This window comes from Lates calcarifer, linkage group LG16_LG22, assembly GCF_001640805.2.
Source record: "Lates calcarifer isolate ASB-BC8 linkage group LG16_LG22, TLL_Latcal_v3, whole genome shotgun sequence".
NCBI classification, from domain to species: Eukaryota; Metazoa; Chordata; class Actinopteri; family Centropomidae; genus Lates; species Lates calcarifer.
Window position 1 is genome coordinate 7,491,071 of NC_066848.1, and position 13,858 is coordinate 7,504,928.

The 13,858-nt window shown below is 40.2% G+C and overlaps 1 protein-coding gene across 5 annotated transcripts; it reads right to left on the reverse strand.

The window, feature by feature from the left end:
• Positions 1 to 100: 100 nt before the first annotated feature.
• mapk8a (mitogen-activated protein kinase 8a) lies at positions 101 to 12,901 on the reverse strand. 5 transcript variants are annotated; one of them, XM_051076500.1, is made up of 13 exons: positions 12,778 to 12,899; positions 12,396 to 12,541; positions 8,212 to 8,378; positions 7,771 to 7,900; positions 7,537 to 7,595; positions 7,265 to 7,403; positions 6,220 to 6,385; positions 5,321 to 5,392; positions 4,728 to 4,910; positions 4,492 to 4,616; positions 4,293 to 4,356; positions 3,308 to 3,385; positions 101 to 2,140 (listed from the first exon to the last, which is right to left on the reverse strand). In XM_051076500.1, exons 2-13 carry the CDS (start codon positions 12,429 to 12,431, stop codon positions 1,965 to 1,967), a joined length of 1,395 nt encoding a protein of 464 aa, XP_050932457.1. In that variant the 5' UTR covers positions 12,432 to 12,541; positions 12,778 to 12,899; the 3' UTR covers positions 101 to 1,964. The 5 variants fall into 5 exon arrangements, with proteins under 5 accessions (XP_050932457.1, XP_018539735.1, XP_050932456.1 ...); XM_018684219.2 differs by having other exon boundaries at positions 12,396 to 12,899; XM_051076499.1 differs by lacking the exon at positions 5,321 to 5,392 and adding an exon at positions 5,809 to 5,880 and having other exon boundaries at positions 12,396 to 12,899.
• Positions 12,902 to 13,858: the final 957 nt, after the last annotated feature.

The following is a 13,858-nucleotide window of genomic DNA, read 5'->3' on the forward strand; positions in this document are numbered from 1 at the left end:
GAAGTGGTGTCCTCCCATAAACACTGTTAATTTACCATTAGGACTCATATTCTTGACAGAAATCTTAACTTGACAGTCCAAGAAAGAACAACGTGAGACATTAAAATTCAACTCTTTTATTTGATTGAGTTGAAGGTACTGTAGACAGTTTCCACTTCTGATGTATATAATTGGTCTGTTAGTGAGGCAATTCCAGATCCAAAGGCTAAAATTCACACATCTGGCCTTAGCATAACACACAACAGGTTTATGCTTTGCTGTCAGCATTTGGCCAGACCATAAGAAGACTGCAGTATCATCCCAGTAGTGCTGAATGGCTTTTCTTTCTGTCCTCTAAATGTACCTGCACTAAAACCAGATTTGCTCAGAGAAAACTCATGCGTAGTCTATTCTAACTTTTCTATTTTTGAGGAATTGGAGAGGAGAAACAAAACCACAAAAAAGGAAGCCACAATAGTCATTTGAGATGTGGCACAGAAAGGGTCAGGACATGCGTCACAATCCCCAAAGTGCATTCTGGGAGCTGATGCTAGGGGTCACTGCCTGGAGTGCCCAACCATGAAAAGGGGGACAGGTTGGGAATTTGAGCCATAAAATACATCCAAAGGTTACCATGGCAGGTAGTAAATGTCTGTTTCCTGACTCTCAGAAACATACATACATCTACATTAAAATGTACAGATCAATTACCATGTATGCTAATCTATGAATTATATTGCACAGAAAACAAACAAAAAGTGAAACAAAATGCATATAAATAGTACTTCTGAATGAAATGTACATTACATACAATAGACGCGTCCTAGCTTGAAATAAATAAATAAATAAATAACACAAATGCGGAAAAAAAGATCTTTTTTCGCATTTCTTTCGAATGATGTGTGCCATGATATACATACTGTTTTCTTCAAAAACATGTGTTTGAGTGTGTGTGCATATGTGAGGTAGAACTCAGAAAGATGCACCACAGAAGAGAGGAGCATCTGCCACGGAGAGGACTGAAAAAAAGAAAAAAAAAAAAAAAATCACCGAACTGAGTAAGGGCACTTAAATGAAATATAAATATCAGACAGCTGTGAATAATGTCTGAAAGAACCTGCCAGAAGGGTAAAGTGACTAACTTAGACTTAGTCTCTAGTGACAGTCCCTAAATACAGCTCATTCATTCTAGCCAGTGGAGTGGCCTATATTAACATGTTACAGCGCTAACAGTAATCATTGGCTCCTTACAATGCCACATTTCTATTCACTTACATTCACCCTGTTCTTCCTCATCCAACAGACCATCACCTACATATTATACCTAAGTAAATAAACAAGTTAAAATACAGTCAGTTTACAGTATGCTATAGTAAAAAAGAAATTCAGTGTCAGGGCAACAGATCATTTGACTGCTTGTCAAGATACACAATCAGCGGTGACATAATACTAAGACATAAGTTAACTTAGGATGCTTTCTACAAGAAAGATGAGGAACAATGTCAAAATAAAATCATCCATTTGCATTTAGGATCCAAGATGAAATGTGCTCTAGTCTACTTTTGGTGAGAGAATTGGTGTAGATTCATTCAAATGTCCCAAAAATAATAAAAAAATGCAAAAATATACTTAACATAATATTGCAGTGCTAACGGTATGATAGTTGGCTGTTGGCAGTAGCTAAAAAACAGCAATGTGTAAAGTACAGTCAAATCCCTCTCTTTCATAACATACATCACAGATTCACATCAAAACATACTCTGTTTCTCTGCAGCAAAAATACAGTAATGATACTATTTCAAACCACAATCATTTACAGCAGTATAGAGGGAGGGGAAATAAAAACAAACTGTACATTAGAAGCGCAGCTCTACAAACTAACATGAGAAGTTCCATTGGCCTAAACCCTTTCCCATCACACACTGACTGATGAGGAAAGGTTTGTTTTTTGTGTGGTTTGTGTGTATGTGTACTGTATGTGTCCGTTATCTACAGCAAGCCAGTGCACCCAGAGAGGTATGGCTGTCCAAGCTGCTGTCTGTTTCAGAGGTCATGGTGGGGTCACTGCTTGGGTCCGTGGGTTCTGTGGACATGGACGAGACGTCATTGGCCGAAGAAGAGGAGGATGTGGGCTGAGGGGGGCTGTCGATCACTGCTGCACCTGTGCTGCGAAAAACACACGTCAACGCATAGGTTTCATTGAAATATACAGGATCATACAGGATGCACATGTAAACAGTGCCTCAAACTTTAAATTCCCAGTAAGCATTGATGTGGTCATTTGCATGTCAAAAGATGGTTAAAACCAGGCTAAACCTTTTTGAAAAATTTAAGATGTCTCAGTAAATTAACAATTTCAGTTATATATTTTGTGAAGCTGCTTCACTACAATGGAATTAAATCTGAGATTTCAAAAAATAAAGTTGATACGTTTGGGGAAAAAAAGTCACAATAATCAGAGAATACAGTCATGATATTTTAAGAAAAATGTGTGAATATTACAAGAGAAAAGTTATAATATGAGAATAAAGCAACAGAACTGCAAGATAAAAATTGCTTCAAGTTGTTGTATGTTATAACTGAACTGGGTAGACCATCTTTTACTTTCCCTGACAATAAATACATACAGTTTATATAGTATTTTTCACTATCCTATGACTGGTACACTGCTGCTGTTCCATGTCTGTAGGCTATGTCACCTCTGTGTCCCCATTTGCTTTGCTGCTTGCTTGGCAATATGATTCTTAAAATACCAAATCAAATAAAAACCATATCCTCAAAATATTTCAGTTTTATTCTTGAAATATCTCTACTTTAGTCTTAAAATATTACAATTTTTTCTTCAAATACATGACTTCATTATTGAAATGTTAGGAATATATTCAAAGAATATCTGAACTTAGCTGAAAAAAACAACTTTATTATTGAAATATGTCATCTTTATTCCCAAAATCTCGATTTTGGCACTAATGCAATGTTGTACTTAACTGAAATACTGAAATGCTGTTTTAAGTAACTTTGAAGAACCTTTTAAACTTTCCAACCACATTTATCCGAGATTTAACTCAGATGCCTTTATTAAACCTGCAAATCACCAAATTAGTTTTAACTGGATTGTGTGCATGTGCAAAGTATGCAATGAACATAAACAAACACAAACATAATATATATAATTTTTTTTAAGCATTAGCATTTTTGCATTACTCAATCACACAGACTGAGTCAGTGTCTGACACCATGAGCCTCTAACAAACAAAAATAGTATTGATTCACTGTAATTCATCCTTTCCACCTCTTCTCATCTCCCAGAGTTATAATGATTACTCACCTAAAGGAGGTGGTTGGCCTCTTATCACTCCATTTTTTGTCCATTCCTCCCATTCACTCACTTCTTTATAAATCAACTCTACAAATAAAAGAGCAGAGGAAGGTTAAATGAGACAAGGGAGACAGAGAGAAATAATTGATGCATGTATGCACAGTATGTAATACACTTTTTTTCTGTACAGTCAGAGTGTGCTGCATACTGTACAGTCCAAACAGCATCATGTTTCTAATTTGGACAGGCTGTGCTGGTGTGACCCTTCTAAAAATGAGTGAGGGGTCATTATCACCTGGCAGGGGTTAGAGATGAGCTCATCTGCACAACTGAAAGTGATATTTACTCACAATCTTAAGGCCTCTCATGCTCCACAGAATCAGGTTCCCCACAGTGGAAAACATTAACTGGGAGGTTTTAAAAAGGGGATTTCAAGTCACGCAATGCACCCTCTGGCAGCTATAGTGGAGATACAGAGCTCCTTCGGCAACAATGTCTGTAAACAACTGACTGCATTTCTACACATTCACTGGCTGGCCTACTGGATTTCTTTGCACATGGTTTATTTTTGTGCTTTCCATGAATAGAAAATAATCATGTCATCACTGATAAACTGCTAATCATACAATCTGACCAGCTGACCATTTCTATTTCATTGTAAACACATTTGATCTACACAAAATTGAATGAATTAACTATAATACAAAGCCCTAATGGTGACTGTTAGTTGTATAGTAATGCAGCTATTTAGCTATCTAAAATTCAGCTTCTTAATCAATAACTTGTTGTGTTTTAAAGTGGTGAATCAATGTGGACACACAATTACATTTCTAAATAAATGTATTTTATCATGAAAACTCTCAGGTACTACAATCTGGGACTGTGGTTAGTTCCGGTGCTGCCTCAGGAACCAGAGGGTAAATAATACACCAAAACTGACAGTGAAAAGTGAAGTGTTGAGTGTAGTGTTAATTATCTTAATATGCTGTCTCACCTTTCCACTCTTCCACAGTATGGTCCCTCTCATCCAGCGTTTTGTCTGGTATCTTCGGAGGGGGCTAAGAAAGAGAAAATGGATTTACACGGCACACTGGTGGTACAAGAACGATGCCAACTTTCCATTTCAAGTGATGTAATTAAAATCTCGTGTGACCCATTTCAGTCTCACGCGGTCTGATCAGCGATCCACTTACCGCTTCCACTTCTGCTGGGTCATACCAAACATTAATATAGGGGTGTTGCAGAGCCTCGTCTACAGAGATGCGCTTGGAGGCATCAATTACTAACATCTTGGATAAGAGATCTCTGGCTTGGCTCGCTGAGGGAAGAAACAACAAATAGATAAGATGTTGCGCCGTTAATCACAAGACTACAAATGTGGTTTGATGAATGTGTTCTCGATGCTTTCGGTTATGATACGATAACACACCTTTCAGTTTGTTGTGGTCAGAGTCCGCAGGGAAGAGCACATCTGGGAAGAGTTTCTCAAAGCTGTATCCAGCATAGCGTGGCCTGTTTTCTACGTACGTTCTTACGGACTGATTCAGTTTCATTAGGAAATCCTGAGATGGAGTGCCTAGCTGCTCAATTACTTTGTTCCACTGGTCGATGTCTGAAGTGTAAATGTTAAGGAAACGCCACACGCTCACTGTCCACTACCATACACATACTGCAACACATTAGGGCTGTGACATTTAACTTTCTGCATACATCAACAGCTTTACTTTTGTAGCCTACACACACACACAAACACACATATGTAGTTCAGATGATCTATAGTGATGCAGCTGCTCTCTCCTTTCCTATAAAGCTAATACACAACTACATACTCTCTCACAGGTACTGCCCTTTATCATCTGATTTCGCTTTAAGTTCTCACAATAGGTGGGTGCAGCAGAGTAATGATGGAGGTCATATTTCTTGGGTAGGAAAGTGACAAAGGGAAACTCTCAGGATGGTGTTGGATCTTTTCACACAGAATGAAGTGATGATATGGTATCAATCAATGATGGGGAAGGATACGATCAGTGCCGGGGAACAACACACTTCCCCTGATCATCTCGGCCACTATACAGCCCACTGACCATACGTCCACTGGAGGTGGACGTATAGATGACAGGGAGGTGGACATGCAAATGAAATGATGAGGAAAAACAAAAAAGCACAAAAAACAACAAACAAACTGAGAAGAAGGCAAACAGAATGGTGGCGGTTTGATGATGTGTGGAAATGAAAATGGAGACCATGCAGCATCAGCCAGATATATGAGAGGAAGCAATGCAGTGTTGAGCAGATAAAAATGAAAACTGACACAGTGATGAAACTTTACAGCGCATGACTGCCAGAAAGCTTTGAATGAGGCATGTTACACTGAATTATATTAACTATTCCCCACAGCCTGGCACGAAATATCATATTCAAGCCAAAAACTGACCATGGAAAGCGCAAACACTTTTCAAAGACTGTTAAGATTAACAGTGTGAAGAAGTTTTTAAAAGACCCAAGGATACAGTCCCTTCCTGGGAAGAGGATTTTATGGCGAACCATTTCTGCCAGTATGCAGCCCACAGACCATATGTCCACTAGCGAAGTGGAACATGGCAAACAAAGCCAATAAGAGGTGAGAGGAATGCATGACAACAGGTTAGTTACACGTAGGAGGCTAGTTAGTGAGCAGTTTCTTACAACAAATTCCCATTATGTGCAGAAGCGGCTTACACAGCACTAACAGGAAGATTTATCTGCAGGTCCCTGTGTATGGGTTATAACAGATCTGACACAAAAGCTTTAAAAGAAAAGTCTTTTAAGTTATCAGTGTAACTGTAATTCATTTTTTTAAACAATGAAAATCATTTAGAGTTGACACTGTAGATGGACTGAATGAGAGGTGCAGTCGTAACAGTGCATAGGTAATCACTAACCATTGGCTTGATAGCCCATGCCCAGGATAACCTCAGGTGCTCTGTAGTAGCGTGTAACCACATATGGTGTCATCAGGAGGCCTGTGGCGGCCGTTCGAGCCAAACCAAAGTCCAAAATCTTCAGTGTACAATCTGACTTGACGACTATGTTACTGGGCTTGAGGTCCTACAGAGGAACACACACCAGAATGTAGTTTTTTTTAGATGTAATTTTGTAGCAGAAGAAGAGGTTATAATATTATAAATATAGTGACAATATCCTCACGACAACTGGCATGAAGGAGGGAATAACCACTCTGAGACAAAATGTTAATTGCCTGTACATGTTACAAGATAATAGAGTGCTAAATTTTCCATCATGAGCAACATCCAGCTAATATACCACAGATTCCGGCTCCTGCTGCACCTACTTTTTAAAGATGGCTTTGATCTGTCTTGTTTCTCTGCAGTACAAATTACTTATTGAGGTGTTCTCCTTGCTGGCAGCAAATGCATTTCATGTTTCCAGGTTCCAGATTAATCAAGCAGTGACATTTTACAATAATGATTTTGTTTTTGTTGAGAGTCTTTCTCTCCATGATGAGGCACAATTGTAAATTGCACACAATCATACATTCACCTGCTCATTATTCAGATATCCACATGGGAAACTTATACATACACCTGCCCTATTTGACAAGGAGGTCAGAAATCTGTACTGGCTCAAATGAGCCTCAGAAAAAGCTGCTTGAAATTCAGGGTCTTGTTCAAGCACACTTCATTAAGAATACTAGCTTTGAATTTAGGTTTTACAGTCACAACAATGACACAAATGTTAATATTTCCCCACCAACGTTTTAAAAACAAATCCTTAACACAAAACATCTCCAATATATTTTTAGAGGGTTTTGTTGGTAATTAAAGGATTATATTCATCATCTAATAGTGTGCCAGTTGACCGTTTGCCCTTACACTTCAGTGTCAAGTATCCTAGCAGGTTTAACAGTTCCTCTTCAGGACACTGGCCTGGCACTAGTCTGCATAGTCCTGGCCAGCTGATGCTTACCCTGTGAATGATGCCAGCAGCATGGAGGTGTTTGATACCACACAACATCTGATAGAGCAGATAGGACAGCCGCTCATGGTCCAGCTCCATCTGAATGACCTGGCACAGGTTGGCATCCATCAGCTCCATCACCAAGTAACTGACAGAGCAGAAACAATTTACATGAGCATTGAAAGAAGCACTTCAGCAAATACACAAGAGGGAGTAATTCAGTTTTATGAACGGTACATACTGTATAAACAAACACACACAACACACATGTAGTTACTTACACATCTTGGAATTCTTCTAATGATTTTTGTGGTGTAAATACATTTAATAGGCCAATAATCTGTGGGTATAAAATGACATGAATCAGACTAATGTTAACACATTATTTACATTAAAGCATCATTTGTGTTACATAAACATATAAGCATACAAATACCATTGACATTTTGCTAATCCAAAATGACATGTCTCCCAGTGGTGAAATGTAATGTAACTGAATATATCTGCATACTTACATTTTTGTGATTGACACATTTCATTAGGACTAGCTCTCTGTATGCCCTCTTGGCATGGGTTTGATTTTGAAATGGCCGACTCAGCTTCTTGATGGCAACATTTCGTTCAAGGATTTGGTCATAAGCCGAGCTGCAGAAACAAAGTTGCCAAATAAATTAAAAATATGGTCACAAATACAGCATTACAGGCAGCAGACATTATCGTATATGGATATGTCACTTCAATGATCTATAAATCTGTGCTTTTGTCACCAACAAAAAAATAAAAAGTACAAAAAAGAGGCATGAAAACTTTCAGACTACATAGATTTATATTGTAATTTTTTTAAGGAGGTATTAAATGAAATGTTCTCATGACTGTTCTGGCGACGTATTGGAAACAGTGACACATATTTCATCAAATAGCTGTGGACTGAATATGGATGAGGTTGAAACACTCACCAGACAATTCCCTGTGCTCCTGAGCCGATGGGTCTTAGATTCTGGTACCGCTTCAGTACTGTGAACGTCGAATCTCCCACATCTAGGCTGTAGAACTCTCTTTCTCTCTTGTTTTTGTTCATGGCGAAATCTTCAATTACTGCTTTCTGCGCATCCAAAAATGTCCTCTGTGTACACACAAAGACGGACACACACAGTTTAATTATTTTGTGGTGTGCCAGGATTCCCCCACAGATACCACAAGAGCTGCTGAGCAGACCAGGCGAAAATTAGAAAGTCAAATGAAAATCCCTGCTCCTAAGAAAGCAGATTAGGAGTAAAGGAGAAAAGACGCTGGTGAATTTCACACTTGAGGCGAGCACTGCAGTTCCTTATCTCAGCAACTCAGCAACCACACCAGGATGGAAGATTTGATATCATCAGCATGAGTGGCAGAACAGCAGGCCACGGGGAGGTCTACTCCATCATATGAAACATGATTCTCAGAGTGACTCTGTCACACTGGAAAACCAAGCCCAGTGATAATTCCTTTGAGTTTGGACCCTAGCCCAGGACTCCAGCCCAGTTCTACAAGCAGGTCTTCCACAGGCACATGTTAACTGGGTCAAGTTGCACCAAGAGGCTGTGAGTCCAGATAAGACACAACACAGAGATGCCAATGTGCGAGCGCGAAGTTTCATTTTGCATTAAAATAAAACCACCTACAATCTAAAAAAGGAGAAAACTAACATCGGCTTCCTCTCCTTTTATTCCACTCTTATATAAGCGACGTAATCAACCTCCCCATTCTCCCACTCTGCCGACACACTCCATATGAGGGATATAATTGCCAGAATAAAATGAGTCAGCTCTCCTTCTGTTCCTCCAACGTCACAAAGACGTACATAACATCCACCTCCCTCACAACATGAAAATAGACATGCCGCTTCTTTTTATATTTTAGACAGGAAGACAATTACGCTTGTCTGAGTTATGATGGCTTGAGTGACATTGTAGTTAGTATGCAGTGCTGTCAGTGGTATGTAGACTTATCTGCTGCTCTGTTGTAAGGTCATTATTTTTGTTGTAATAGCTGTCCATGAGGATAATTAAAGTCAGGTCAGTGCAGGGAGGCAAGTTTTACTGAATGGAAATCTTCTGATCCCCTAAATTCCTAGTTAGTCACACACAGTGTTAATATTAATGTCACCTGTTGTGAAATTACTAGTACTGATGCTTACAACTACATGCAGCATTGACAAATTCCTCTGAATCAATTACACGCTATTAGATTGCAGTTATGTGCCAGCTGCAGTATTTACAAGGAATGCAGCAGTCAGTGGTTTCATGCAGCACCTAAGACACCTGGATCTTCTGAATGGGTTTGAAGGCAGGGAGCTGTATTACTTCTAGGTGTCTTGTGGATCCTGCAAAAGCAGAAATATAGCAGGGTCATTCCTAGAGTGCACTGCTGTCTAATGACTTCTCCTTTGTCTTCTCTTAACAAGCTGCCTCAGCCTAATGATTTAATGAATGGTTTCCAAAGCTCATACTTTAAGAACCGTTCATGGTGGGACAACATATATTATACTCAGTATAACACAAAAATACACATTCTGTGTCAGTGTTTTACCACATATTAAGACAATATAAAATGATACTCTGCAGCAGCCATGTCCATAACATCACATACCATAAAACAAACCCACATCAAAACTAGTAATGCACAGTCAACTAATACAAACACCCTAAAAGGTAAAATCATATTATGTCCATAGGTAGATTGTCATCTCGTGTTCTCCCAATTTACATGCATCGAGCATCAGCAGATGAGGAACTACAAGAAAATCTCAGCTATACACAGCTTTATACTAATCTACCTCATAGATAATATAACTCCTAGCTCATATCATCTTCAAGTATCTTGCTGTGTAACCAATCCAAAACTGAGAGTAGTTTTGTTCCAGTCCACGCACGCAAACTGTCCGCAGGGCCGAGAGAGACTTAAAGAAAAAGAAGAAACTGCTTTGCTAGATCACAGATCAATAGAAGAGACTGACCACCATCGATCCTCTATTTATTTCAATTCGATGTCAGTGTGTTAACCTTGGCCACACGACCCCTGGTCTTCTGTCTCTTGTCGACGGCAGCGGTATAGCTGGCAGGTAAATGACCGCACAAACCGCTGCATCAGAGAAGAGCCATGCGTGCTGGAGCCTGAACGTTGCACAAGAAGACATTATGGCAGAGATAATGACAGCCAATATCGTTATATGACAGGGCCTGTTCATGAAACACACAGCGCAGCCGGCGGTGGCACTAGCTGCTGCCTCAGTCTACATGCGAAAGCCGTGTACGGACTATAACACTGTAGCGATATTCAGGGGAGAATTTGGGATGAGTAACATAGGAAAACTCCAATGTATCACCCTTGAACAAGAGCCGCGTTAAAGGAGCGTGCACATAGCGACAACATACGACCCTCCCCCACGGCCAAACAATAAGCACGTCCGAGGAGCAGAGGTGCGAATCCTCATCTTACCTCTGTCATCAAATCAAACTATCGATTCCCCCCAGCGGTCCGATGAGCGGTGAAATGTCCCGGAGCAGCGGACTATTTGTTTATACCGCCGACGAAGGATGATTTATTCCGTTGTGCAGCTTAAAAATACATGACCTCACCAAATTCACTTGCCTACGTTTCCATCTGGCTGCTACTGACAGGCCAGGACGCGCAGTGCGCACGGGGCATGCGTCCCAGCAGCACGTCACTCATCCACTGAGACACACCCACCACCACCACCTCCTCCATCCATCCTTCCTTCCTTCCGCCTATCTATCTATCTATCTATCTATCTATCTATCTATCTATCTATCTATCTATCTATCTATCTATCTATCTATCTAAAAACAGACTTGTTTTGGCCTACCTCTGTTTTAAACACGATATTTTATGTTCTTTATTCCTGTTGTAAATTTAGAGGGGTGACGGTGGCCTGACTTAAAATATATACCCTGTACTGCATGACAATCAGTCAGAGCTCAGATAGAGATATTGGTCATATTTCTGTCCAAAAACACAATAAGAAAAAAGCATTTCCAGTACTGGTGTAATGAAGGATGAAAGATGAAATTTCATATTCCCTACAGTTTCTTTTCTGGTGACAAAGAGAATGGCTGACAGGGGGAGTGCCAGGCTGTATGGTGGTTTATGGATCACTGAGCGTACAGGTCAAAAAGACATTCACATATTTTCTGTAACCACAACAAAATACATTGGAAACTGATGCCTGTTTCCCACTACATATGAATTCATTTAAAGCAGAATATGAATGTCTTTCAGATTTATTCTGTCCTCTTAAAATAAACACAAAGGTCTAGTCTGGAAGTGTAACCCTGCTGTTCCTCTTGACTAACAGATCTTTTTATTTATTTATTTATTTATTTTAACACAGATTAACACAGACAACTGGATCTAAATGATCATTGTTTTCTGAAGAGGTTTCTGACATTAGTGATGATGGTGAACAAACATTTTTCACCTCAGGTACTGAGTTGTGTGTTAGTATACATGTCTATTCATCGCAGTTTTTGACTAATCAATAACATAAACCGTTCTATGTTCTTTTAAAGTTAGGTATTTTTCAAACTTGGTCCAGTGGGCATATGAAAGCCTACTGGGTTTAGTATGTCTGTTTCCAAGTGCTGCAGTGACAATTTATAGCTATAAATGAACAATTAGACTATTATTGCATCATCGGTGTCATCAGTGCAACGTTTTACATCTCTTATTAGCCTAATAGATCTTTATGTCTCCAGCCCATATTAAACAGTGGAATCATCTGTGGACTACGACGTGCATAGGCTCTGCAGAAATCCATGGCATAGTAGTTAGGGTACCATCTAGAGTTCATCCATCAGTTCCTATACGCTTCAACAGCGAAGGTATCCACGAAGCCATGCTCTGCGAAGGCATGTGACTGAATAAGGACATTAGGTAAAATTACGTTAACTTTGCGCTGAGTAGTTTAAATTCTCCCTGCACCCACCTGACAGCCCTGGATGGTTGCTATTTATCCTTGTCCCTGCGCAGATACCCCGGGGCCTGCAGAGACAAGCTGCGCGCAATAGATCCTGGGAAGCGGCATGGATAACCGTCCCAGCACCGACTCCCGCAGCAAGACAAAGCTAGTACGGTTTCTTACCCCTTGTTCGAAGAGAGCCCGCAGTGTTATGATCATCGTGGGGGAGCAGCCCTACTGCAGCAGGCTACAGTCCACTCGTTCGGCCGAGGTCGTTCGTCCTTCCCAGGCTTCCTTGTAGCGCACCTACCGCTGAGGATCCACCGCACCTTTGGGCGTCAGACGGATTAGTTAAATCGGTGTAGCTGATCTCACGCCACCCGCTATTGGTGGCTCTGACCTGTCGCTGTCAAACCGCGAGGCTAATCCAATTAAGTGTTTAAAGGCAAGAAGCTAAGAATAGCGCCAATTACAGTAAAAAGTTTCAGATCTTCAGCGTGGTGCTGGTGGTAATAGAGCAAATGAATGGGGGAACCATGTACAGTTCATGTCATTGATGAATTACCTGCCAGAGCGGAGCAGCCTTCAGTGAGAGGACGTCAAAACAGCAATGCCATGATCACAAGGATTATTTTGGATCCGTGGTGGGAGCACTGAAGAGAGTACACAGGATCAGACCGCTGACATAGGTTATATATGGTACCAGGTAATGTTCCTATTCTTTATCATCTTCCCCCTACAGTCCTGATGTCTTCATATTAGATCAATTTGTTCTGTTAATTATCTGTAGATCCCAGAAATTTACTAACCCCAAGATGAACATTCACAGGATTGTAATGAGATTTACCTTTAAGAGACACAGGAATGCATAGTAGCCTTCATATTCAGGCCTGTGAGGACAAAAAATCGTCTTCTTGGTATTGTTGTTTACTATAGAGGCTGCTTGTGCTGTAGCTACATAAATTAGACTCTAGATCATAGCAGTTTAATGCCCATGCTGCCATACTTTGTATTTCATTGTACATGAATGTGGGAATTTATTATCACCTTGTAGTGAGAAAGAAGGTTGTAAGACAGAGACCTAGATCCTGAAGAAGCATGTTGTCCCAAATTTCCTAAGAATACAGCACAGCTTCTCCTCTGTCTGTGTCTACATCATGTGGCTATCTGCTTAATGGATCAGTAAGGTAGTTTGTCTATAACAGGATGGTAAGACTAGTTGGATTTGACTGGGGATTAAGGTGATGGCAGTTTCTACATTTTAGTCCAAACATACTGAACAGGAAAAAAAACTGTGTCTGTAGTGGCAACTGGTGTGTAAAATGGCCATGGCATCAGGTTATTAGATATTAAACATGGTTGATTCTAGACAGCAAAAAACATCCACCCTGAAACTGCACAAGAGATCTATGAAATGAATTTTGTAATGCCCTATAATTCCATGTTAATCATCAGGTTTTAAAGGCTGTGAATTAGGGAATGCAGATACTGTAAGAGAAAGCGAGAGAGAAAGCAGAAGAGGTCAGACTTGGTCTAGTCAATCAGCACATCCAATTGTAAAGATAAAAGCCATCACAGAAGCCAGGTTTGGTCCCCTGCAGCATTGCGTGGCTTCACAGCGTTACTCCAGTAGCTTTACACCTGCA